This window comes from Bicyclus anynana, chromosome 4 (assembly GCF_947172395.1).
Source record: "Bicyclus anynana chromosome 4, ilBicAnyn1.1, whole genome shotgun sequence".
In the NCBI taxonomy this organism is placed as follows: domain Eukaryota; kingdom Metazoa; phylum Arthropoda; class Insecta; order Lepidoptera; family Nymphalidae; genus Bicyclus; species Bicyclus anynana.
The window spans coordinates 10,898,573-10,923,823 of NC_069086.1; the positions used below are offsets into that span (position 1 = coordinate 10,898,573).

Sequence of the window (25,251 nt, forward strand, 5' to 3'; positions counted from 1 at the left end):
TTGAATTTTAAGAGACATAAAAATTAGAGAAATAAGACGAGATAATAATAACTGTGCACGCGATTGAAATACATATTTATAATAATAATATAATATAATTATATGAAATATATAAAATTATTATTGTAAATATGTATTTCTTTAGTTTGTTAGTTGATAAGTTTTATAATAACCGTCTTATTATATCTATTATTTATTTGTCCTTGTCTTAAATTTTTTAGAGTTCATTTTCTTGCTGACTCTTAGCAATCACTAGAAAACCGGTCCCACTGTTTTTATTATTTACCATACAAGTTAACATTTAATGTGATGAACTGTACACTTATTGTTTTCCTTTTAACATTATAAATTTTTACCACAAAATAGGGAAAAATTTAACAGCTTCATGTACTAGCAACATTACGCGGGTGAGAATTGCGACGAGTGCAGGCTGTTGTGTACAATTTTTGGACACACTGCGCACTATAGAATGACATCTAAACGTGGCTTCTGGTGGTTTTCTGTATTCTGAGGTGTGGGGTATAGTTATCGGAATTTTTATGCATTACATAAGGGATTAAAGTGCTAACATAATCTACGGAACCCTACACTGCGCGTGGCTCGACACGCACTTGACCGGTTTTTTATTATTTAGTCACGTATACCATGTCCAGATTGAATTGCGCTATTTGGTAAATAAACAAACCCTTTTGTCGATGCCAAACTTTCATAATAGTTTTCAGAACCATCAAACTATTAAAACACGCACAAACACTTTGTTCTTTACAATCCACCTATGGAGAATCATACAAACGTAACATTTTTTTAATTTACACAGGTTTTAATCAAAATTTTTAGAAATAAACGAAATTAAACACGAAATTATGCACACAGATTACATTTAAATGTTAATTTGACGTTTCGTCTCTCTAAGGTTGTGCCAAGTAAAATTGTCACCACAGATTAAAAATGAACGATTTACCGATTGTAAATATCGAATGTATTCCGTTCAGTATCGATATCGTAATTGAGTAATTTGAATAAAGTATTTTTTTCATAGCGCTGTTTAGTTAGTTACGTACTTATATGTTAAAAAAAGATAATGCGTTAACAAGTACTGCCTAAATTTTTTAGTACTCTTTTAATTTATAACAAACAGATACAAGTGAAAAAATGTTATTTGATAGGTATTAATTAATATGCAACAGAAAGAGGTAGATAGTTAATATCGCGCGTATTTTGACTGTGTGATTAGTGTTGCCAACTTAGAAGTGAGTTTTTAAGTAAAGTGATTTTTTTACAATTGATATAAAATTCGATTAGTATAAGTTAATTCTCGATATAGTTCATCAACGGCCCATCCCTAGGATGACGTCACAACTAATGTCAGTGATGAATACGGCCATATTTGTTTACAAGATTTTGCAATTCTAAAAAAATGAAGTTTAGTGTGTGGTGATACCTAGATGGCATCACCAAAATAAACATATTAATACGACCTATCCTTCAAGGTCATTGATTAGTATCAACCTTATTTAAATCTACCAATCAAAAAACAACATGCATTTTATTGATCACTTCCTATTTTACTTCAATTTACAAAGTATTTTATTTGTTTACATAAAAAAGTATATTTACAATCACAAAACTAAATGGAAACACAAAGCTGGCAAATGTAATTAAAATGCTGGAGGCGGGCAGCCCTATCACATGTTTACGTACCGCGCGGCTGTAGGTATTTATTTCAAAAATACGGCTGAGTTACTGTGGCAAAGTATATATTTTTACTGTGGCAAGGCAATGTGTTTGTTAGTGTGTGTAAAAATTACGCGTGTGCGTATTGCGAGTCAAATTTATAGTTGTGTGTAGTGTATGGACACAGAATATACTTAATGGTGTTAAATGTTTTCGATGTGTGAGTTTACCTTGTCCCCCTCAAAAAAGACAGACTTTTTTGTTGGTGAATTTGGGTACGAAACAAGTCCATTCTTATTAATGGTCTAAGTAGATCTTAGCCTACATACATCGAAAATATTTAACACAACTAAATCTTGTGTCCTTACATTACACTACACACAACTTTAGATGTCAAATCGCAAGACATAATTGCACACGCGTGTAATTTCATAGATTTAAAGAGTCGGTACAAGTGTTGTAATTTCAATACAATGCAACATCGATATCGATTAAGTAGACGACGTTTGTATGAACACGTTAAATCATGATCATAATATAGTTTTGATCATTCTTATTTTGGCATAGCTCTAAAACTAAATGATATAACAAAAAGGACTCTTGATGGGTGCCATATTTACAGTAGAACCCGCCTATGACGATCACGCTTATAACAATTTCTCGAATAATACTTCATTTTACGCCAGTCCCTACAACTTGAGACATGTTTTCATACATTCCCTAACGCATATTACGATTCGTCATCCCGTTTAATACGCTTACATATCACACGCGTATTATTCCAAATGCGACAAAAAAATTACAACAGATAGATCAGGACGTCATAAAGGTCCTTAAACAGGGTTATAGGACAAACTAGTACATGATATCCTAACTAAAACTGAAAGACCCTAACAGCAAACGACCCTTGACACGATGCGATTCTAAACTGAAGATTCACAAGACGCACTGCAAAAGTAAAATTTAATTGAAAATTTTGTAATTGCTAATGCATCAAAATCTTTTTGTCATATCAGAATAAGTGAATACTTTAAGTAGCATAATTAGGTAGTCTTTACACCAAATATACTAATTTTTATAACTAGGTAAGTGTAGATCAGTCGTTATATTTTTCACTATACCCCGTACATTACTCATATCCCGTCTAATACGATTTCTCGTCTAAGACGCGTTTTTAGCTGGGTCCCTGCGAAATCGTATTAAACGGGTACTACTGTATTTACATCAAATGGCTGGTTTTAAATTAAAATAAATACTAATAATAATTTTATGTATAATATTATATTATATTGAAAAATTAAATACATTATAGTAGGTACACAGATTAAAATTCTTTCAGTGAATCTATTGTTGTTTTTTTTACAACTAAACCAACTACAGTTTTTATTTTGGCACCTGCATACATTTCTTTATCATCGAAATTGACTGATATAGCTTGAAATGTATCATTCATAATTTGTTTAAGTTTATCTGTAATAGTATCAGTTTGTTTAGCTGTGTCATCTAATTTCCTATTTGCATTTACTGCACAATCATCTTTAATATTTATAATATCCTTCAAGTCATTGATTTCTTTTAATAAACTTTTTTCATGATCATGGAATTGTTTTTCTTTGTTTGAATAAAGTTGCAGTTCATTTCTTAGCTGAACAATTTCTTCATCTTTTTTATTGCATAATAGTTGTAACTGTGTTTCCATTTCAGTACTTCTTGAAATTTGATTTGTATTACTCTTGGACACTGGTGTAAGTTCAAAAGTGTTACAGTCAAATCCTTTTAGTTTTATAAATTCTTCGTATTTATTGATTCTCTTTTCATATTCATTTAGTAATTTTTGTGTAATTTCGTTTTGGAATTGTGAATTGTTACTGCCAATATTAAATGCTTCTAAATCTTTAATTTTATCCAGTAATATCTCAAGTTTATCTGACATTCTACTAATGTCAATTCTTAATTCACTATTACAAAATTTTTGCTCTGAAATAAATAGTTCTATACTGTTGGATTTTGTACTAATGTCAACACTTTTAGTATTGGCAGTAGCAATTGTAGGGCCAATTTGATTGCTGTCAATATTTAAATCCATTTGTGTTTCAGGTAATGTCTCAGGTTTCACAGAATTTTTACTTATTTCCAGTTCACAAATTTTGTCTGAATCTAATATTTTCTTTTCTAAGGGACTCTTTTTATTTATTACCTTAGGTTTATGTCTGGATTTTCTTTGATTTTGAGGTACAATTGTGTCTGATGAATCACTTGTCTGAGCTACTGCTACATGAGGTGGTGGTAAAACTGACTGCCCCATACTAGCCATTCTTTTCAAAATAGAATCTTTTGTTTTTTTGTTAAATGAAACATCTGTATCACTTTCTTTTTCATCTTCAACTGCTTTATTTATTGGAAGATCTTTTTCAGCATTTTCTATTAGTTTTTTTTCTGTTTCTTCAACAGCTGATGTCACAAATTCAAGATTTACATTTAAACTTTTTAGTATTTCTAATATTTCCTCAAATTTGGTGGTTGATGGATTGACACTCCAGAACCTTCGTTGATCATCATAGTAAGATATATTGATTTTCCCATTTACTTTTATTGCTGGCTTATGTATAATTGTTAAACAAGACAGCCTAGTTTTATTTGAATCATATATGACCATTTTATGCCTATCATTATTTTTAATATTGAATATTGCAAAGCCTACTCTACCTCTAAATTCATATGTATCATTAACCCTGAAAAAACAAAACATTCAATATTGCCACTAGTGAAATATGTCATGCAAAATTAATGAATTTTAAATGAAACTTTACCTCTACAAAACAGCCGACAATACTAGTCTAATTTTAATATTTATTTATACTAATATCATAGAGGTAAAGGTTGTAGGGGTAATCTCTGGATCTACTGAACCAATTTTAAAAAGAATCAATAAATGGCATGACAAAAACAGGAAAATATAAAACATTGGAGGTTTATTTTACTTACTTTTACTTTGGGTTTAAAACTACTGAGTTACTGACATTTTGATTATGATGCAGAACAAGTTCTATCCTACATAAAGCCAAAGTATGATAACAATCTATAACTCACTTAAATATAATTTAAATATATTAATATAATGTTATATTTACCATTCGTATGCATATACAGAGTCTACAAATAGAAATTGAGTTGTCTTTGACTCTTCAGGTTTTGCAACCTGAGGGGGCAACAGTGGATTATATTTCAATGGATTACTGTTTTCCAAAGCATCTTCTTCTTTGGAACTACTACCAAATATTTTCGAAAGAGAGGTACTGAAATAAATTTCACTAAGTATTATGTATATTATGCTTTTATAAATTAAATCATATAGTTTAAGCAGTACTTATTTGTCAAAATAGATACCTTGTTGATGGAGTAAAATAATCAACGTCGACTTCTTCTGTCTCGAGCATTATTACTTTTTTCGATATCTATATTAAATATTTAAGCTTTTATATTAAACTTTATATATTATCCAATAAACCAGTAATCCTCGACAAAGTTTTTTCAAAATCAAAATTTCAAAAACGTCACAACAATCACATCTCAATCTCACTCACAGATTATTAATTATTAGATAATACGTATATACGTATCTCACTTCTCAGTCATTTCCACAGACGACAAATGAAGGTCATCTCAACACAAAACAAAACAAAAATTTTAAATTTTGATTTGATTCTACATTGAATTTTTTTAAAATATCCATTCAATTTACAGCGCTACGACTGTCATGTTATTGAGATAGAAAACATAAAAATCACATTCAAAGACGGCATTTTCGTCTACTTTACGTACTACGTTGCATTAAGGAATCTTACCGATTACGGTCACGACCATAGATTTCACGCGATTTAACCCGTTCCACTGCAACATTGCAACGTCCACTGCTTGTGGACGTTGCAATGTTAAGCTCAAATGGAATAGATTATGAAGTGTATTCTTTATTATTATTAGACGTACATATCAACTTAACAAAAGCAATTATTTTCAAGTTATTGCAGCATAAAACTATGGTCGTGTGTGTGATCGTTGAATGTAGCGTATAATAGTAATATTTTCATGATATGTATATCTGTGGTACGAACTGTCAAAAATTTCAATTTGACAATTGTCAGTCTATGGTCATTCACACTCAAACCAATAACAAAAAGACCTGACTCGCTAGTCGTAACAGTCTATAGTGATCTGTGGTCGTAACCCCTTTGTCAAAGATCAAAAATCAAAGATGTAAAGCGTTTAAAAAAACTTTTGCTATAGAATCGATGTTTCACAGTGGTATTCATTTTCTTCGTGTAAAGAGCTCCCTAATATTGCTGGTTTTTGTAGTTCAATGGCATAAAAAATGGTTAACAATTTTTTTCTATGATAAAGTTACGTTTAACGTATTTGTAAATTAATTAAACCAAAGGAGAATGCTGAGATACCATCAGACAATACAACAACAGTCCCGGAAACCCAGGTAAACCCCCTTATAATGTAATTTGAGATGGTAGTGATTTTTAAATAAACATCTGGTTAAATAATTGGCCTAATAAAAGTATGTTCCTTGAAGAAAAAAACATATTTTTATCACTCCTCTTGCTCAAAAATTTTACCGATGTACCAAAACGATGACGTTACATTTAAAACTATTAGTTTTTTACTGTTACTAAGCTTAACTAACAAGAAATCAAACAATCATATGTCTTCAAAACATGTCGTAAAACTTTATAGCATTTTTTTTATAAAGTATTAATTTAATGATTAATGTAGAATTATCAAGATTTTTTTATAAATATAAGTAGATTCTCGAGTGGCCAGGGCCGGTGATTGTATTCTAAAAATACTAAAAATAACGGATTCTTCAGCTGGAACAGTAAAACATCGATCATGTAATCGAATATTCTGCGTTACGAGTTGAAGCGATATGTAATCAAAATAGTTGTGTGTAGTGTAAGGACACAGAATAAAGAATATAGTGTTAAATATTTTCGATGTATGTGTTTACCTCGATGACAAAAAAATTAAAGACAATATTGAATTTTGTTGGTGAATTTAGGTACCATACTGGTCCATTTGTATTTGATCTGAGTATTCACCATGAATTCACAACAAATATGAAACGTCAACTGTCAAGTATTGAATTGAAGTAAAGCACAAACCACAAAGGTTAAATTAAATTTTGTAAAACAATTTTAATTTTAATTGTTCAGTTTCAATTTATCCGGTACTGTTTAGTTTAGTGTATGCACATTGTACAACTCAACGTGTTCATTTGGCTGTGATAAATTCATTTGCTGTGATATAGCCCTCATCACAATGTCTAACACATACACGTGTATAACTTGCCAGGTCCTCTTTAAAACAGCCGAATTACAGCGTGAGCATTATAAATTAGATTGGCACCGGTATAACTTGAAAAGAAAGGTTGCGTCCATACCTCCGGTCACGTTAGAAGAGTTTGAGCAAAGGGCAAAAGAACACAGGGAGCAGAGTCAAAATGCCGAACGCGACGAATCCGAGTACTGCAGATATTGCTCAAAGTTATTCAATACCAAAAACGCGTATAACAATCATTTGAATAGTAAGAAGCATAAGTTGGCTGAAGAGAAGAATTTGGGCAGTGACAGGCAGTCTTTTAGCAAGAAAGAAAATATCAACCAGTCTGACAGTGATAGCTTTGAAAAAGTTGAGCCTGCCAACAGTTCTGCACAACCTGGAAAATTTGTTGTAGTGAATGCTGAAAAATTGGCAGATGAGGATGTTGAGACAGACTCTGAAATTGAGGAGGTAATGTACAATTTTGTCATACTTTTTTTTTCCTTAAATATATACTTGTAAAGTAATTTATATAAACACTGGTTATATCAAAATAAACTGTCTTGTTGGTCTAGTTCATCGTTTTCTAACCTGTGGCCCATACATATACTCGCGGACCCCTAGGGGTCTTCTTCTTCTTCTTCTTCTTCTTATGTGTATGGGGGTCCGCTGAGTTATCTCTGGACCATACATAAATGCTCACATCTCGTAATCTACGCTTACTTACAGCAAGCAGATTTTATTTTTTTTTAGATGAGAGCACAGATATTAGAAATTATGCAAACTTGCTTGCACATGTTCGTTACAAACACAACAACAGCATAAGTGAGGATTTTTTATTTTGTTTACCTCTACCTTCGCACATTACAGGTGAAGACCTTGCGGAGATGTGTTCTCGCATATTGCACAGTCATACTTCAAGTCTTCAGAATAGATTTGGAAGTTAACATTCACTTTATCTGTAATTTAGTATCTCAGATATATTTTGTTGCCCCCCAATCTATTCAGTAATTTTTAATAGTTCATAAAATCTAATTTGGTCTACCCAGCCTCTTAAAACAAGGATAAAACATCAAAAAGTCCTATCTACACTATGTAGTGCTAGAGACCAGCTTTATCTTGAAGTCTAATAAACAAAATAATGTTTTTACAGCTTGACTCTGATGAGTGGGATGAGTTAAGAGTCAAGGGCAGTGACTCACTCATAAAACCCAAGGACTGCCTGTTCTGCACCCATCACAGCAAGAATATGGTGAAGAATTTGAAACACATGTCTGCCGCTCATTCCTTCTTCATACCTGATGTAGAATACTGTGTGGACGTCAAGGGTCTTTTGCTATATCTTGGTGAAAAGGTAATATTCACACTAATATTATAAAGACAAAAGTTTGTATGTGTGTGTTTATTTCTCTTTCGAGCTGCGGTTACTGCAGCAATATTGAAATTAGAAATGGAATTGGATTTTACTCTGGATTAACACATGGGCTATTTTTTGTCCTGGAAAAATTTGGTGGAATTTGTGAAAAACTAAAATCCACATCGACAAAGCTGTGGGCATCCGCTAGTAATAATATATAAACAAATATAAAAGCTATGAAATGCATAACCAACATTCTCTTCATAAATTTTGGTTCTTGAATCTCTTCAATATTTTAATAATTATTTTGTAGGTAACTGATCAACAAATGTTATTACTAACCTGATTTTGTTTAATATGTTCATAGCATATATAATTTTTTTTTTAATTTTTTTAATATACAAATTTCATATTTTATTATTGAAGATTTCACAAGGATACATGTGTCTATGGTGCAATGAAGCAGGGCGCACTTTCTACTCCATGGAAGCTGCTAGAGCCCATATGGTTGATACGGGGCACTGCAAGATGTTACATGAAGGCATTGCTCTGGCAGAATATGCTGACTATTATGATTACAGGTATATACATTTAAAATATAACCACCAAATAAAAGAAACAGATTTAAGGTTAATTAGGATTATTAGTTTCCACATCTGAGTATTACATTTCCAAATGAGACTATTTCCTGTTATTTACACCATTACTTCAATGATGGAAACAAAATGTGTCCATTAGTTTAATTAATTTTTGTTAATATTGTGCAATAGTGCAGTGCAAACACATCTAAATATTGTAAAATTGGATACATTTTGGTCCATATACTTCCTTTTCTTACTTAAAAAAAACAAAAGTTTGTTCTGATTTTAATTAAACCTTTTATGGGAATTTACTAATCAATTTTTGATTAGTAAAACAAAATATTGGCTAATATGGCTGTGGTAATCTTAAGACTATTTATGCTTTTATTGCAATTTACAATAACAATGCCATATTGTACAGTGCATCATACCCTGATGCCAATGAGGGTGACGATGAGATGGATGTTGATGAAGAAATGGAAGGACCAGCTGCTCTGGAGGGGGATGATTTCCAGTTGGTGCTGCCATCTGGTGTGACTGTTGGACATCGCTCCCTTATGAGGTGAGAAAACCATACTTGTCTTTATTCATTTAGGTTTAATTTAAAAGCTACCAGTTACAGGAAAATTTTCATTTAATTTTTGGTAGTAACGAACAATAGACAAATGGTTTATATGTGTTTTTATGAGATAATATATTAACATTGTTGAAAATAAGTTGATAAATATAATATTATGCCAATAATAGTAAAATGTTTAGGGCCTGTAGCCATCTGCCACTTCAATTCTCTTACTACAATCGAAAACGCTTCGAAAATAAAAAAATGTGTGAGTGACAATTGTTATCAACAAGTTATGGATCGAAACAGACATTCCCATACATTTTTTAGTTTTCGAAGTGTTAGCGTTTATAGAAAGAGATTCGACATGCAATGTGGCTACATGCCTATGTACTGGTATGTACTGGTAGTCGGAGAGCCCCTGTATCCTGAACATGCTGAATACTAGTAGGAACAAAATTATTACAGCTTAGTAAAGTTTCTCACAAATCTTAATTGTGTAAGAATTGTGTAAAATATACAGAAATTGTTGTATATTTTGTACTTGTTGCTTGCAAGTCACAAACTGTTACAATGTAGTGTTAAATTAATTTCCAGATACTACAAACAGAACTTGACTCAAAGCAGTCAGGCGTTGGTAAAGAAATCTGATCGGAAGCTACATCGCTTGCTAGGAGTGTACAGAGCTTTGGGTTGGGCGCCTAAGGAGCAAGCATTAGCGGTTAGGTAAGTTATTTTAGCTTACTTTTACTTTTTTTATTTTTAACAAACTTTCCAAAATATTGTAGGAGTATGTAAAGTTGTTCTTATATCTTTTTTTAACGACCTATATTCGGCTCACTGTTGAGTTGAGTCTCCTCTCAGTATAAGAGGGGTTAGGCCTTAGTCCACCACCCTGGCCACGCTTTTTTAAATGGTCTAGTTCATTATTGTTCTACTAGACTGAAAAATTTTTTTTTATAATTTTTTGAGATGTGATTACATAAAAATTTTAGTTTTTAAATATGTTTTTGACAATACGAGCCACAACGCCTGTCGGCCATGACAGTCTATATTTCAACTGTTTCCTGACGTCACTATAATACAAAAATATTAGTTCAGTACATCAAGTGTGTTAGTGACGTCACAAAATGGACGACAGCGTTTGTGACGTTTAGAAAATTTGAAAAAATACGTGATATTTAAATTAAGTTTTATAAGAAATTCTTAACTTTTTTTAATTGATATCGATATATTTCGGACCCTTAATCCATGTACTGTATGCACTACATGTATTAAATTGGATATGAGTTAACTAACTACCCTATTAACAAAAAAAAAATTATCTCCAGGAAAGCGCGAGACATCCACTTCATGAAACGCGTGCAAGCCAAGTGGCAGATGAAGATGTCGATGAAAAACAACAAGTTCCAGAAACATTACCGACCTCAAGTCAACTTCTAAGTTATTCTTACCATTTATGGGTGCTATTTGTCGGATGTGTTTGTTGACTGTCGTACAAGCTGGCACCAAATTATTGGATAACTTATATTTAGTGCCACAAATTTGTCTTACCAGGTTTTTTTTTATACAACTTATCCCTTGACTGCAATCTCACCTGATGGTAAGTGATGATGAAGTCTAAGATGGAAGCGGGCTAACTTGTTAGGAGGAGGATGAAAATCCACACCCCTTTCGGTTTTTACACGGTGTCATACCGGAACGCTAAATCGCTTGGTGGTACGTCTTTGCCGGTAGGGTGATAACTAGCCACGGCCGAAGCCTCCCACCAGCCAAATATATAGTATGGTTGTCAAATGTTGTCGCTCTTTTAGTTAAATAATATTTTGCAAAATGGCGACCCCCGTTCGTTTGTTCGAACGTTAGTTCCACTTTTGACCACTGGGTCAGAAAAGTTTGTGGCACTTTATAGTTATTATTATCTCTATCTTTAACAACCCATATTCGGCTCACTGTTTAGCGCGAGTCTCCTCTCAGAATGAGAGGGGTTAGGCCTTAGTCCTTAGGTAAAATAATTAACATTTATTTTACATGTCACCTTAATTATTTCAAACATTGTGCTTGTGTATTGTCTATGAATGCAAGATGTCGTATTTAGTCACGAGAGGAAATGTATTTCATTTATTGCTTTACAAATTGCTGGCACAATCACTTAACTTATTAAAAAATAGATACTACACATCCTTATGTAATGGTGTACATTGGGTACAAAATATTAACTTACTCTAAAAAAAAGAAACAAACAAACATACAAAAAGATAGAGGAAAACAAGTGAATTTAGCAATTGATACGTTTAAGCTTAGTCTTAATACCTGCTAATTGAGTCACTGAAGATATCTATACAATTTTTGACATCGTTAGCACACTCAGACTAATTAGATAAAGACCTGCCTCGCAAGACATTTTTTTTCTGTCAAAGTATATGATCAACGATCTTATGCAATTATAAACACTGTCTCTATATTATCAATGTTTCATAGTTTACAATCTTGTCCGTCGGTTAAAAACCTCCGTAAAAAATGAACAAAAACTGCTAGTTTAGTATAAGATATGTATGAAATCCAAGCTCGTTTTCCTTAGAAAATGGCAGAAAATTTTGTTCGTGAATTTGGGTGCGATACTAGTCCTTATGTATTTAGTCTGAGTTAGCACAAGATTGCATACAATGCATGGGACTATGCTGACTGAGGTTAGTGTTAGCAAACGTTCTACGTGTTCATTTACACGAATGGCAGCTGCTACCGATGACTGCAGTCAGCGACGTCTCGGCGGCAGCCACTGGGAGTCGACTGCTGTTGGCGACCGCCGCCGAGAGTCGACTGCAGTCGGCGACGCCGTCGTCTGCCGCTGAGACGTCGCCGACTGCAGTCGACTGCCGGTGGCTGCCGCCGAGATGTCGCGCGTCGCCAACTGTAGTCGACTGCGGTCATCGGTAGAGTTGCCGCTCGTGTAAATGAACCTTACGGTTATGCTGGCGGCTTCCTCGGCGAGGTACTGTGAACTTTAAGCTGATTGAATTAATTCTGTATTGAATGATGTCAGGTACCTAATAATTTACATATATTTGTAAATGCCGGCACGAATCAGTAGTGCTGAAATGCGTAGGGGATATTTGAGGTAAACACGCAATATGATATGTGGGTGACGATGAGAAAGTCTGCGCGGGTGTGAAATCGTGCGTGCGGGGGAGTGAGGTGCATCAGTCGTGGATTTTTCATTCATCGCTACACGCCCCCCTGATATAACGGTCAGCACTAAAGATTCGTGCCAGCACTTGTACTTTATAATAGTCTCTTTAGCAACGAACTGCATTCCGATATGTGCTCACCTACTGTCGTAAAAGTATCTTTGTTATTTTATTATTAAAAAAAGTATGTAAATAAAAAATGTTAGACAATTTTCGTTTTTTTTTATTCAATTCTCGTTTACGGATGGATTCTTGATTTTAACATTATACCTTTTTTTCATTCTAGTACTGTTTGATGGTGTACCCTGGTTTAGAGTCCACGGGATTTTGATGGGGATACGATTTATTTTGACGCTTATTCTGAACAGGGGGAACGCATTGACAGTACCATTGAAGTAGTTGGCGATGGTTTTTGATAACTGCTCGTTGATAATATAATTGCTTTGTATGTCGGGTACTTTTTTGAAATACTTTGCAAGTACTTTTTGCACTTCTTCGTTGTCTGTTTCCGGTTCCAATGCGTTAGAAAGAACTAAAAAGGCGCATATCTGTAACAATTTAAAATTTTGAAAACGACACTCTGGAATTTATCTTGATTAACGACTTTAATGTCAGAATTTCTTTTCAACACACTAGACAGTACAACAAAGACTACTTTTTTATGCCAGAATAATTTAGATACTATGGGATTTACTTAAACCTAGGAAAATATAAAAAATAAATCTTACCGTTATATATAATTTTTTTAGGGTTTTATAAAGATACATTTTGTGGAAACTAAAGGCGAAACTAAAGTTACTAAAAATATATCACATTTTATTTTTGAATCAAGTAATTAAAAATAAATAATGAAATAGAGAAAGTCATTTCATGGCAATTGGCTATTTGATAATAAAACATTATGTTGGTTAGGTATTGGTTTCCTTCGTCTGTAACCTGAAAATTAGTCGGCCCAAGTTTACTGCCATGGGTAGCTAACTATTATGTATTGTATTATGATTGCTTGTGGGAGGTAAGGATTTTAAGGTTCTAACCCTCGATTGTCCACTCAGACTAATTAGATAAAGACCTGCCTCACAAGACATTATTTTTCTGTCAAAGTATATGATCAACGATCTTATGCGATTATAAACACTGTCTCTATAGAATCGATGTTTCATAGTTTACAATCGTGTCCATCGGTTAAAAACCTCCGTAAAAATATCTTTTTGTGTACTTAAATGGTGTAAAAAACGAACAAAAACTGCTATAGTATAAGATATGTATGAAATCTAAGCTCATTTTCCTTAGAATACCTATGGCAGAAAATTTTGTTCGTGAATTTGGATGTGATACTAGTCCTTATGTATTTAGTCTGAGATTGTCCAAGTATGGAGTGTGTTTTTTATACTATTCGTAAATACTGATCCAATTAGGTAGGTATATCTTATCTACAGTTCCATAATCTCGGTAGATAGATTAATTACCTAACAATTCGATGGCAGTTATGAAAAAGCTACCTCGTAGGTACGCAGTATTTTCATAGCATTCAACCAAAAACCCGGATACCACGCGGTACTACATGCAATTCGGCACTTCCCAAACTTTTCATATTAATTTATTTAATCTTGGTGTGCTAAAGACACTAACTTGTTATTATTATCAAGTCCATTAACATTTATTTTTAATAAAAACGTACTATTAATAGACAGTAGATATAGTAGGGTAGGTTACAGATACCCACCTTAGGGAATAGGTAATTAAAGTGTTTTTCAAATAACATGCGCACGGTGACGGTTGTATGACGTTCATAATATGTACCAAGCGTACAGTGACAGTTGCCTGTATGACGTTCATAATACGTAGGTGTAGGTTGGTACTATTATCATGAATCGCGGCAAGCTTAAAGAGTGAAACGAACTGTCATCGTATTAATGCTATGTGAAACTTACTGTAGTACAATACTCCGGGGACAGATAGTGGGTATGAATATTAAGACTTAGTTTCGTGATAAGTCTGTACGGGCAGATCTAGTACGCCGCGAGGCGTTGTCCCTCGTCTAGAGAAGCCCAAGCCGGCCTTCAGAATGCATAAGCCAGCGTCGATTGTCCTCTTCCTATCAGAGTCGTTTCCAAGAGCCGGGTTAATTTCCACGAGGTCTATTGCCCTGAGGCGGCCCGTCGCGTACACGATCTCCATCAATTTGATAGCCTCACGTAGAGTCAGCCCACCACGAACTGAAAATAAAATAATTTGGTTCTGTTTGCTCTTATAATACAATACAGGGTTGGTTTAAGAAAATAAGGAAAAGTTCAAAATGACAGTCAATGAATCGAAAAAATTTAAGAATGTAATTTTTAACTTTCAGGTTCACCAAACCGGGCATAGTAAAATTCTACTGGGTCAGTTAGTATGCATAAAAGCCAGCTAAGTACAAGTCGGACTCGCGCACTAGGAGTTCCGTATCTATAAAAACGTTTGTTGTATGGGGGCCTCCTTATTTGTTTAGCCTACCTTATTTTTCTTTTTAGTGTTTTGTTGTGGCAATAGAAAAACTTTATCTGTGAAAATTTCAACTGTCTTAACTATCACAGTTTATGGATAGGTTCAGCCTGGTGAAAGACGGATGAACCGGACTGGGCAGTTTTTATGATAGCGCCTCTTTTTACCTTTTAGGTACGGAACCCTGAAAATAGGTAGGTATAACCATTCAGGAGACAGAAATCACCGGGGGAGCAAGTTTCCCCGCGTCTTACTCGGGTAAGGAGACCATGCCTCGAGGCCCGTACCCTCCACCCGGTACTCGGGAGGAGATAACCCCACTGCACTGCAGACGTGGCAGAAGTCCTTGAAACGGCGCATATTGTAAGGAGGTTTCTTACTCTGGATCCCTGACCAGTTGCTACTTGCTTCAACACTCAAAAATCCACGGGAGTGGAGCGAATTTTGAACAGCGTTTTTTTTTAAATCAACTATTTATTTATATATTAACATAGTTAGTTATAGTTAAAAATATATAAATATGTAAATAAATGAGAGTTATAACCAGATAATCGCAGCTCATAGAGCCGTGATAGCCCAGTGGATATGACCTCTGCCTCCGATTCCAGAGGGTGTGGGTTCGAATCCGGTCCGGGGCATGCACCTCCAACTTTTCAGTTGTGTGCATTTTAAAAAATTAAATATCACGTGTCTCAATCGGTGAAGGAAAACATCGTGAGGAAACCTACATACCAGAGAATTTTCTTAATTCTCTGCGTGTGTGAAGTCTGCCAATCCGCATTGGGCCAGCGTGGTGGACTATTGGCCTAACCCCTCTCATTCTGAGAGGAGACTCGAGCTCAGCAGTGAGCCGAATATGGGTTGATGACGAATCGCAGCTCTGTACCTTTTATATTTTTTTCACAAATTACCATACACATTATTCGTGACACAGGAGGAAATAAACGACCAAATTTCGCAACTAGGTCACACTTCACACTATCCTTCATTAAAATTTAACTCGGCAAGGTGCCTCTGTTCCGTTTTTCATTGCCCAAAAAGACACTGCCTACAACAGTGTGAATAAATTGGTGATTTTTAAGAAATGAGAATGTCCGTCAACCTACTTTCATTTAGAAGTAACTGCCTATTTAGCTGCTTGCTTAAAAAGATGTTGACTATGTCTTACCTTACCTTATTACACGGGCAATTATACTTTGCATAAGTATGAAGGATGTAGGTACCTTCCCTGGACTTTCCCAGGCAACAAACACAACGTACACAGCGTTTTCGCCGGCGAAGACGAGGTCCACGTTAACTGACGTCTCCCAGACGTGGGTTTTTTAACCCTCAGTGACGCCGCTGAGGTTCTATTAAGGAGCCTACGGTATTTACATATTCAGAAACAAAAACTCCCGGACGTGCTGTCATAAAAAGCTCTAATACTAACTTAATCAACTTACTGCTTAATGTATAACCCTTTAATGAAAGTTATAACCAATAATACCTACGAGATAGCTACTACTAACCGGGTGTTCCAGTGCTGGGCGCCTCTATTGAATCTAATGAGTCAATATCAAAGCTGACATGAATTGGCTTGTTCCCATCTGGATCCAGTCTTTGAAGAATATGTTGTATTGACTTCTGAATCCCGTACCTGTAAATCATTGTTCATAAAATGATTTTAAGTCCACTTTCTTCACAGGAAGGAATATGGGTGAGCCGAACATGGGTTGATTATGATGATGGCAGCATCACTAACAACCCATAATCGGCTCGACTGTTGAGCACAAATCTCCTCTCAGAATGTGAGGGGTTAGGCTAATAGTCCACTATACACTGGACCAATAGCGCGGATTGGCAGACTTCACAGAGAATATTAATGAAATTCTCAGATATGCAGGTTTCCTCACGATGTTTTTCCTTCACCGTTTGTAACACGTGATATTTTAATTTCTTAAAATACACATACCTAAGTAAAAATTTGTATGTGAATGCCCCGGACCGGATTCGAACCTACGCCGTCTGAATCGAAGGCAGAGGTCATATAAGCTGGGCTATCACGGCTCGTCTTTCTTCCTGTATTAGGCTGTAAATATTTACTCACTCTTCAATATCTTCCATAGCAAACGCTGGCACGTTATATTTCTCAATCGCCAGCCTCTCATATTCGTCTACCGATCTAAGGCCTACGTAACCCAAGTTCTTAATGGAAAACCTGCAAAAAGACAAATAGAAATATACGATAGTTAGTGCAAAAAGTTTTTCCGAGACATTTCAGCGCGGCTACTTGCCTCGGGTGGTGACAGAAGGTCCGATTCTTTTTTTTGCGATAAGAGTCTGGCTGTGCAACACGGAAATGCAGGCAATATTCTTGCCATTGTTCCACGTGGGCATGATTTGTGTGTGAGGGTAATAAATTTGTTGTAGTCTTTAAAAAAAAAAATTTGCTCTAAGTATTTTCAGTAGGATAGGTATTCATTGGCGTTTCTTACTGTGGAATCTGCCAATCCATCGTGGGTAGATACGGCCAATAGTCTGACAGTTCTTTCACCAGCAAAGCGACGGGCATACCGTGTACCGAACCCGACTCTGACGTCTTATTAGTGTTGATATCTGCATGAGCATCCACCCAGATAAGGATCATGTTTTCGTTTACTTTGTAATGACCATCTACAGTACCTGAAATACCATATTTTTATACATAATATAACGTAATGAAATTATTTAAATAATACTTAGATAAACTAGCCAACGCCCTGCGGTTTTATCCATGTAGTTCCCGTTCCCGTGAGAATATAGGGATAAAATATAGCTTATGACCAAGATTACCCCCTACAATACCACAAACTTTACCTCTTTCTTGCTCTTACTTAATCTCAAAAATAAACATAATATCTGCATAATTTTCTCTATTGTGTAATGAATGAAGATCCTCTTCTATAAGGAGGCAGGCCTACCTCTGTAGTAGGTCGATAAAATATAATGATGAAAAGTTAAACCACAAACATACTTCATGTGAACACTGTTTTGGCAGCACTATAAAGTTGCCATAGTATTATTCTGTTGATAGGTACCACGGATTTAAGGGTGAGGCCAAACGAGAGTAATTTTGTGAGTTGTCAGTCGCGTAATTTCGGTCGCGTTATTTTTGCTGCATTCTGTTTTATACAAATCAGATCCTGCCACACACACATATAGACATTGAATATAGAGTATTCAGGTAAAAAAATTTCTGGCCTTATCTTCCGTGTCTTCTAGACATGCTTCGTAAATACATAAAAATTGCAACGGTTCCATTGCACGACAAAAACATCCGCTATAAACGTTAGATAGCAACTTAATAAAATACGCTCTTCTGGCAATCCAGAAGAATTTCTGCTAGGCAGAATTAGAATAACTGCGATCGAAATTCGTGTTTCGAAATTCGCAACTGACGCTCGATTGGCTCGATTGGCCTGTGGTTGATGCCATTGACTAATTTACATATTTATTTATTAAAGCAAGATTTTTTTGTATTACTTACCAACTCCAATGGAATGGTCGCCACCGATGGTGACTGCCACGCGCCCCTCTCTAAGAACATGAGATACTTTATCCGAAAGATTTTTGTTACAAGCTGAAACCAATGGAAGATGGGACATGTTGTCTACGCCGACTGTATCTTCTCGGCTTGGGATCTCGACGTCTCCGTAGTCTTTAATATCTAAGTCATCTGAAAATAACAAACATTTTTCACCAAAACACTTTGAACACAAAACAATCACAAATATCAAAGTGTGCCTTTTAAAGAAATGATTACTGAAGGCTTTACCTGTAAAGTAACAATGGGGTAGATTTTTTTTCAGAAATCTTCTAATTCAAAAATTGTTTATTCCTTACTTTAGGCTACTTACATAATGCGTACGTACATATCTACATCTACACTTTAATATAAAGAGTAAGATTTGAATTTTTGTATCTAACGAATAAATTCAAAAACTATTGAATCGATTTAAAAAATTCTTTTACCATTAGAAAGCTGCATTATCAGGGAGTACATCCGCTATATTATATGTCCGTAATCCCATTGGAATAGGAACTACACGGGAAAAATCGCGAGGTTCTGCTAGTCTAATTTAAATAAAAATCTTGTATTTTTTATTGTAAGACTCACTATCTGGTGCAGTAAAGACGATCTGTATCTGTTATTTCTCTTCAATATAATGTATTTATTAGTATATTTTGATATGTATTTTATTCATTATTGTAGGTATTTGTGTGATATTATTTAGGATGTAAATTATTTGTATGCATGTGTATTACTAATACTATGGTTATTTTTGTTTTACGCCACCTGCTGATGTCCTTAAGTTTTCCTTAACCGAAGGTTGCCTGGAAGAAATCGCTACTTAGCGATAAGGCCGCCTTTTGTATGCTGATCTCTTCTTAATTTGTTTTTTTTTCACTTGTATTTGTCTTTGTGGTGTGCAAATAAAGTATATCTATCTATCTATCTATTTTTCAATCTCCTAACCACACCTCATATTTTTTCGATTTAAGTATTTTTTATGAAAGACAAAACTACGTATGCCCGGTCCAGCAATAAGCTTAAGTAAATCCACAATATTCATTTGTTCCACCGGTTTTTCTAAAGAACTGAATGTGTCTATACATCTTTTAAAACATACTATATATAGGTACCCAGACTAAAGCGAAGTTACTTTTAGAATCACTAGGTTTTTTATTTACTTACATATTTCTTTGAGATGATCTATCAGTCCAGCCGATCTCATAGCTGCGGGTGCCACACTCACGCCATACTTTTTTTGTCCCTTTTCGAATGGGACTCCTATAATTCCAACCTTCTTAAGAGGTTCCCACTGTCTCCGGCTCATATTTCTCACGATCGTCCTAACAAAGTTCATTTTATATTTTAAATTAAGATCTTATTGTAATAATACTGTGTGTTCAATGAATATCATCCCTAGTACTGACATCGTTCGATATAATTCGAGACTGAATAACTCATCTTATCATTTCGAAGCCAAAGGTTAAGTGCGTTTGAAGTTTTTTTTTACATTTACATCATTATTATCAAAATTACACATTTTTTTAAAATAAAACAAAAGCTTATACAAATTTCAAGATACATAAAAATGAAATTGTAATGAAGCAAGTATGTAAGTTCGTCAATCGTTTGTTTATATGTTTGCATTTAGGTAACTGTTTTATTTAAATTTTACCAAGTTATTATACGTACCTTGGATATACAGTTAAGCGTAGCTAAGTCCCTGATGTTCTGTGATACGTACCTCCTCGATATTTGAATAATTATTCAAATATCGAGGAGGTACGTATCACAGAACATCAGGGACTATTTAAGGTATGTAGGGTAGGTATTTAAATTTTTCTAATTTTGTTACCCTAATCAAATAGGTAATTACGAGTAGGTACCTATATAAAATTCAGATGCACGTTACTACCTCACCTACTGCATAGGCACGCGTAGTCCAACTACAATAAAAAACCAAAAGTAGTTTAATCAAGTTCTTTTGACGCTTGTTCTAGTTCACAAATTAAAAAGTTATAAAATCCGGTAATGGCGTGTGATAAAAAGCATTGTGTTGCTTTGAATCCATGGAGGTAAGAATGGAATAATCCATTTCATAAAGTGGACTACGGAACCGTAAAAATGAGTAGCTGTTCGTAATTTTTGTTTAAAATCGAAATTCTTACGGTGGCATATACCTACCTACCTATGATATTAGACCCTACTCCCACCCAACACCTACCCCTATCCTACTCCTAGGTAAGATAAGGCTACCCTAAACCACCCCTGCCCTACTACTATCGTACCCCTAACATAGCCCTTTCCTTCCACTTTTGAAAATTCGTTTATCATTAGAAAGTCATCACGTTATTTGTGTATTTTCACGGAAACGGGAACCAAAGAATAGAATAGAATAGAATCTCTTTAGAATTACTCGGTGAAACCACGGGGCGTCGGTAGTATTGCAATATTTTCGCTATAGAGTATGTAGGCACAAGTTATTAGGAGTGTGCTTTATCTTCCTCATCTTACTCAAGAGTAACTCCATAATGAGGCTTGAGTGCTATAACAATGTGATATTTGCTTATAACGCTATGAATTTCTAACAACCCCTTAACCTTAATAAGGAAGATGGATATCAAGATAAATTTGAGTTATTAGCAGGCAGAAGCTAGCTTTTTTATAAAAGCAACATTCCTCTCATTCATCTTTTTGCTTATTCACAATGTTGAAAGAGAACTAAATACGACTTGGAGAACTACTTACTTTTTGTGCAGTTTATTTAATTTCAGTAGCGGTTGAAAGGACGAATGAAACCAAATGTTAATTTAAATGGTGATTCGAAAAATATAAGTGCTAAGCTCTCTCGTTTTTTTTAAAAAACTAAATTTAAAATAGCCCTGACGTTTTATAAATATTTGATGAAGTGTTAAAAGGTGAATTAATATCTTTTTTTTCAAGAAAGTATATTGCAAAGGGATTTCTCCCTAAGCAATTTAATCTTTTTTATAGTCTGGGGGCGGGGATTGACAGGGTTAGAGTTCAACATTGAGATATTAAGAGCTAATGTGGCGAGGGCGTAAAGGCGTGACCAAAGGTCGAATGTTGCACTATGGTACCTACATACAATCAGCTATTTTCCATTTGCAGCTAAACTCTTTCCAGCCCCTAGCCAAGTGTCACGTCGATTCTCTTTCTACGATCGCTAACGCTTCGAGAAATAGAAAGATGTATGGGAATGACATTTGCTATCGACAGGTCACGTGAGCAAGATCTGTCAATCCCATACATTTTTCTAGTTTTCGAAGCGTTAGCGATCGTAGAAAGAGAATCGACGTGCCACTTGGCTAGGGAGGCAGTATTCCGTAAGTTTGCTATACCATACTATACCTACGCCATTAGTAGATTTTACCTAATATGACTACTGATAATTTTATAAAATCGGGGTCCGAAAAAAAAGTTATACCAATTTTCGGACGACTCCAAATGAACCGATTAGCGGGCAACGAAGCCTCTGGATGCTTATAGCTCAGCAGGCTTATTCACTATCTTTGACGTATGTACCTTTAACTTTGTATGTATCTTTGACATACACGAAATTGAGATTCTACACAAATGTCATCTGGTGCTTACTGGTGGATATTACACAACCATGCCCAAATAAGAAATAGACCAGCAGGACTGCGGCAGTTCTTAAAAGAGGCATACGATGATGTTGATTTTTTTATAATTCTTTACAAGTTAGCCCTTGACTACAATCTCACCTGATGATGGTAAGTGATGATGCAGTCTAAGATGAAAATTGAAAGCGGGCTAACTTGTTAGGAGTAGGATGAAAATCCACACCCCTTTCGGTTTCTACACGGCATCGTACCGGAACGCTAAATCGCTTGGCGGTATAATAAGTAATCTTAGCCGGTAGGGTGGTAACTCGCCACGGCCGAAGCCTCCCACCAGCCAAAACCTACCTATGTCAAGCGATAGGTAAACAGGCCGCGAATCTGTCGCGAGAATTGATTTAATCTCAAGTAACCTTGCGGCAGTGGATCGAGCTGATAGGAGCAAAGTGTAACTGAAATTCTGAACTCAAGCCTGAAAATCTTTTAAAACTTTTTTAATCTGTAACGAATGCCCGCTGACGGATACCTAACATTTCCCGGGGTTGTTTGCGAACTGGATTTTAACTTTTGAATTCAATAAAAACTCACTGACTCGACATCTGATTCGCAAGAATGGAATAATCCATTTCATAAAGTGGACTACGGAACCGTAAAAATGAGTAGCTGTTCGTAATTTTTGTTTAAAATCGAAATTCTTACGGTGGCATATACCTACCTACCTATGATATTAGACCCTACTCCCACCCAACACCTACCCCTATCCTACTCCTAGGTAAGATAAGGCTACCCTAAACCACCCCTGCCCTACTACTATCGTACCCCTAACATAGCCCTTTCCTTCCACTTTTGAAAATTCGTTTATCATTAGAAAGTCATCACGTTATTTGTGTATTTTCACGGAAACGGGAACCAAAGAATAGAATAGAATAGAATCTCTTTAGAATTACTCGGTGAAACCACGGGGCGTCGGTAGTATTGCAATATTTTCGCTATAGAGTATGTAGGCACAAGTTATTAGGAGTGTGCTTTATCTTCCTCATCTTACTCAAGAGTAACTCCATAATGAGGCTTGAGTGCTATAACAATGTGATATTTGCTTATAACGCTATGAATTTCTAACAACCCCTTAACCTTAATAAGGAAGATGGATATCAAGATAAATTTGAGTTATTAGCAGGCAGAAGCTAGCTTTTTTATAAAAGCAACATTCCTCTCATTCATCTTTTTGCTTATTCACAATGTTGAAAGAGAACTAAATACGACTTGGAGAACTACTTACTTTTTGTGCAGTTTATTTAATTTCAGTAGCGGTTGAAAGGACGAATGAAACCAAATGTTAATTTAAATGGTGATTCGAAAAATATAAGTGCTAAGCTCTCTCGTTTTTTTTAAAAAACTAAATTTAAAATAGCCCTGACGTTTTATAAATATTTGATGAAGTGTTAAAAGGTGAATTAATATCTTTTTTTTCAAGAAAGTATATTGCAAAGGGATTTCTCCCTAAGCAATTTAATCTTTTTTATAGTCTGGGGGCGGGGATTGACAGGGTTAGAGTTCAACATTGAGATATTAAGAGCTAATGTGGCGAGGGCGTAAAGGCGTGACCAAAGGTCGAATGTTGCACTATGGTACCTACATACAATCAGCTATTTTCCATTTGCAGCTAAACTCTTTCCAGCCCCTAGCCAAGTGTCACGTCGATTCTCTTTCTACGATCGCTAACGCTTCGAGAAATAGAAAGATGTATGGGAATGACATTTGCTATCGACAGGTCACGTGAGCAAGATCTGTCAATCCCATACATTTTTCTAGTTTTCGAAGCGTTAGCGATCGTAGAAAGAGAATCGACGTGCCACTTGGCTAGGGAGGCAGTATTCCGTAAGTTTGCTATACCATACTATACCTACGCCATTAGTAGATTTTACCTAATATGACTACTGATAATTTTATAAAATCGGGGTCCGAAAAAAAAGTTATACCAATTTTCGGACGACTCCAAATGAACCGATTAGCGGGCAACGAAGCCTCTGGATGCTTATAGCTCAGCAGGCTTATTCACTATCTTTGACGTATGTACCTTTAACTTTGTATGTATCTTTGACATACACGAAATTGAGATTCTACACAAATGTCATCTGGTGCTTACTGGTGGATATTACACAACCATGCCCAAATAAGAAATAGACCAGCAGGACTGCGGCAGTTCTTAAAAGAGGCATACGATGATGTTGATTTTTTTATAATTCTTTACAAGTTAGCCCTTGACTACAATCTCACCTGATGATGGTAAGTGATGATGCAGTCTAAGATGAAAATTGAAAGCGGGCTAACTTGTTAGGAGTAGGATGAAAATCCACACCCCTTTCGGTTTCTACACGGCATCGTACCGGAACGCTAAATCGCTTGGCGGTATAATAAGTAATCTTAGCCGGTAGGGTGGTAACTCGCCACGGCCGAAGCCTCCCACCAGCCAAAACCTACCTATGTCAAGCGATAGGTAAACAGGCCGCGAATCTGTCGCGAGAATTGATTTAATCTCAAGTAACCTTGCGGCAGTGGATCGAGCTGATAGGAGCAAAGTGTAACTGAAATTCTGAACTCAAGCCTGAAAATCTTTTAAAACTTTTTTAATCTGTAACGAATGCCCGCTGACGGATACCTAACATTTCCCGGGGTTGTTTGCGAACTGGATTTTAACTTTTGAATTCAATAAAAACTCACTGACTCGACATCTGATTCGCTTCCCTTGTTCGAGGCGATTTAAGCATCTGACGCCATATTGCTATTTACTTACGATTAAAGTAGATGGAAAGCAATTTAACTTTGTGCCGATTCCTCAATCATCATACAATTGAGGAATTAATTTTGTTAGTCCTTCTGTTACATCTATCAAAGTTAATTTTCAGTTAGCCAACCGATTCCATTCTTCGCTTTGCCTCAGCCTACTACATACCT

General features: G+C 35.3%; 3 protein-coding genes across 4 annotated transcripts; 1 reads left to right on the forward strand and 2 right to left on the reverse strand.

Moving 5' to 3' along the window:
- Positions 1–2,936: 2,936 nt before the first annotated feature.
- LOC112043349 (uncharacterized) lies at positions 2,937–5,265 on the reverse strand. Of its 2 annotated transcripts, none has more exons than XM_024078731.2 (3): positions 5,062–5,265; positions 4,806–4,970; positions 2,937–4,406 (listed from the first exon to the last, which is right to left on the reverse strand). In XM_024078731.2, the coding sequence occupies exons 1-3, from the start codon at positions 5,109–5,111 to the stop codon at positions 2,999–3,001; spliced, it is 1,623 nt and encodes a 540-aa protein (XP_023934499.2). In that variant the 5' UTR covers positions 5,112–5,265; the 3' UTR covers positions 2,937–2,998. The 2 variants fall into 2 exon arrangements, with proteins under 2 accessions (XP_023934499.2, XP_023934498.2); XM_024078730.2 differs by having other exon boundaries at positions 4,806–4,985.
- Positions 5,266–6,817: 1,552 nt separating this feature from the next.
- Positions 6,818–12,896, forward strand: LOC112043351 (cytoplasmic 60S subunit biogenesis factor ZNF622). Its single transcript, XM_024078732.2, has 6 exons — positions 6,818–7,470; positions 8,153–8,353; positions 8,783–8,937; positions 9,359–9,499; positions 10,094–10,222; positions 10,828–12,896. The coding sequence occupies exons 1-6, from the start codon at positions 7,000–7,002 to the stop codon at positions 10,937–10,939; spliced, it is 1,209 nt and encodes a 402-aa protein (XP_023934500.2). The 5' UTR covers positions 6,818–6,999; the 3' UTR covers positions 10,940–12,896.
- A 199-nt stretch (positions 12,897–13,095) lies between these two features.
- LOC112043352 (arginase, hepatic) lies at positions 13,096–20,250 on the reverse strand. Its single transcript, XM_024078733.2, has 7 exons — positions 19,880–20,250; positions 18,671–18,859; positions 17,640–17,826; positions 17,252–17,362; positions 16,674–16,801; positions 14,616–14,900; positions 13,096–13,232 (listed from the first exon to the last, which is right to left on the reverse strand). Exons 1-6 carry the CDS (start codon positions 20,049–20,051, stop codon positions 14,656–14,658), a joined length of 1,032 nt encoding a protein of 343 aa, XP_023934501.2. The 5' UTR covers positions 20,052–20,250; the 3' UTR covers positions 13,096–13,232; positions 14,616–14,655.
- Positions 20,251–25,251: the final 5,001 nt, after the last annotated feature.

What these genes read in the sequence shown, in the direction of transcription:
- LOC112043352 (XM_024078733.2), bottom strand. Translation starts at nt 20,051, where the DNA reads ATGAACTTTGTTAGGACGATCGTGAGAAATATGAGCCGGAGACAGTGG. An exon ending in CGACCATTCCATTGGAGTTG is followed by an intron (nt 17,827 to 18,670) that starts GTAAGTAATACA and finishes ATGGTATTTCAG; the next exon opens with GTACTGTAGATGGTCATTAC. An exon ending in ATGGATTGGCAGATTCCACA is followed by an intron (nt 17,363 to 17,639) that starts GTAAGAAACGCC and finishes GTCTTTTTGCAG; the next exon opens with GTTTTCCATTAAGAACTTGG.
- LOC112043351 (XM_024078732.2), top strand. Translation starts at nt 7,000, where the DNA reads ATGTCTAACACATACACGTGTATAACTTGCCAGGTCCTCTTTAAAACA. An exon ending in GGACATCGCTCCCTTATGAG is followed by an intron (nt 9,500 to 10,093) that starts GTGAGAAAACCA and finishes ATTAATTTCCAG; the next exon opens with ATACTACAAACAGAACTTGA. An exon ending in GAGCAAGCATTAGCGGTTAG is followed by an intron (nt 10,223 to 10,827) that starts GTAAGTTATTTT and finishes AATTATCTCCAG; the next exon opens with GAAAGCGCGAGACATCCACT.
- LOC112043349 (XM_024078730.2), bottom strand. Translation starts at nt 5,111, where the DNA reads ATGCTCGAGACAGAAGAAGTCGACGTTGATTATTTTACTCCATCAACA. An exon ending in TATTTTACTCCATCAACAAG is followed by an intron (nt 4,986 to 5,061) that starts GTATCTATTTTG and finishes CATAATACTTAG; the next exon opens with TGAAATTTATTTCAGTACCT. An exon ending in TCTGTATATGCATACGAATG is followed by an intron (nt 4,407 to 4,805) that starts GTAAATATAACA and finishes TTGTTTTTTCAG; the next exon opens with GGTTAATGATACATATGAAT.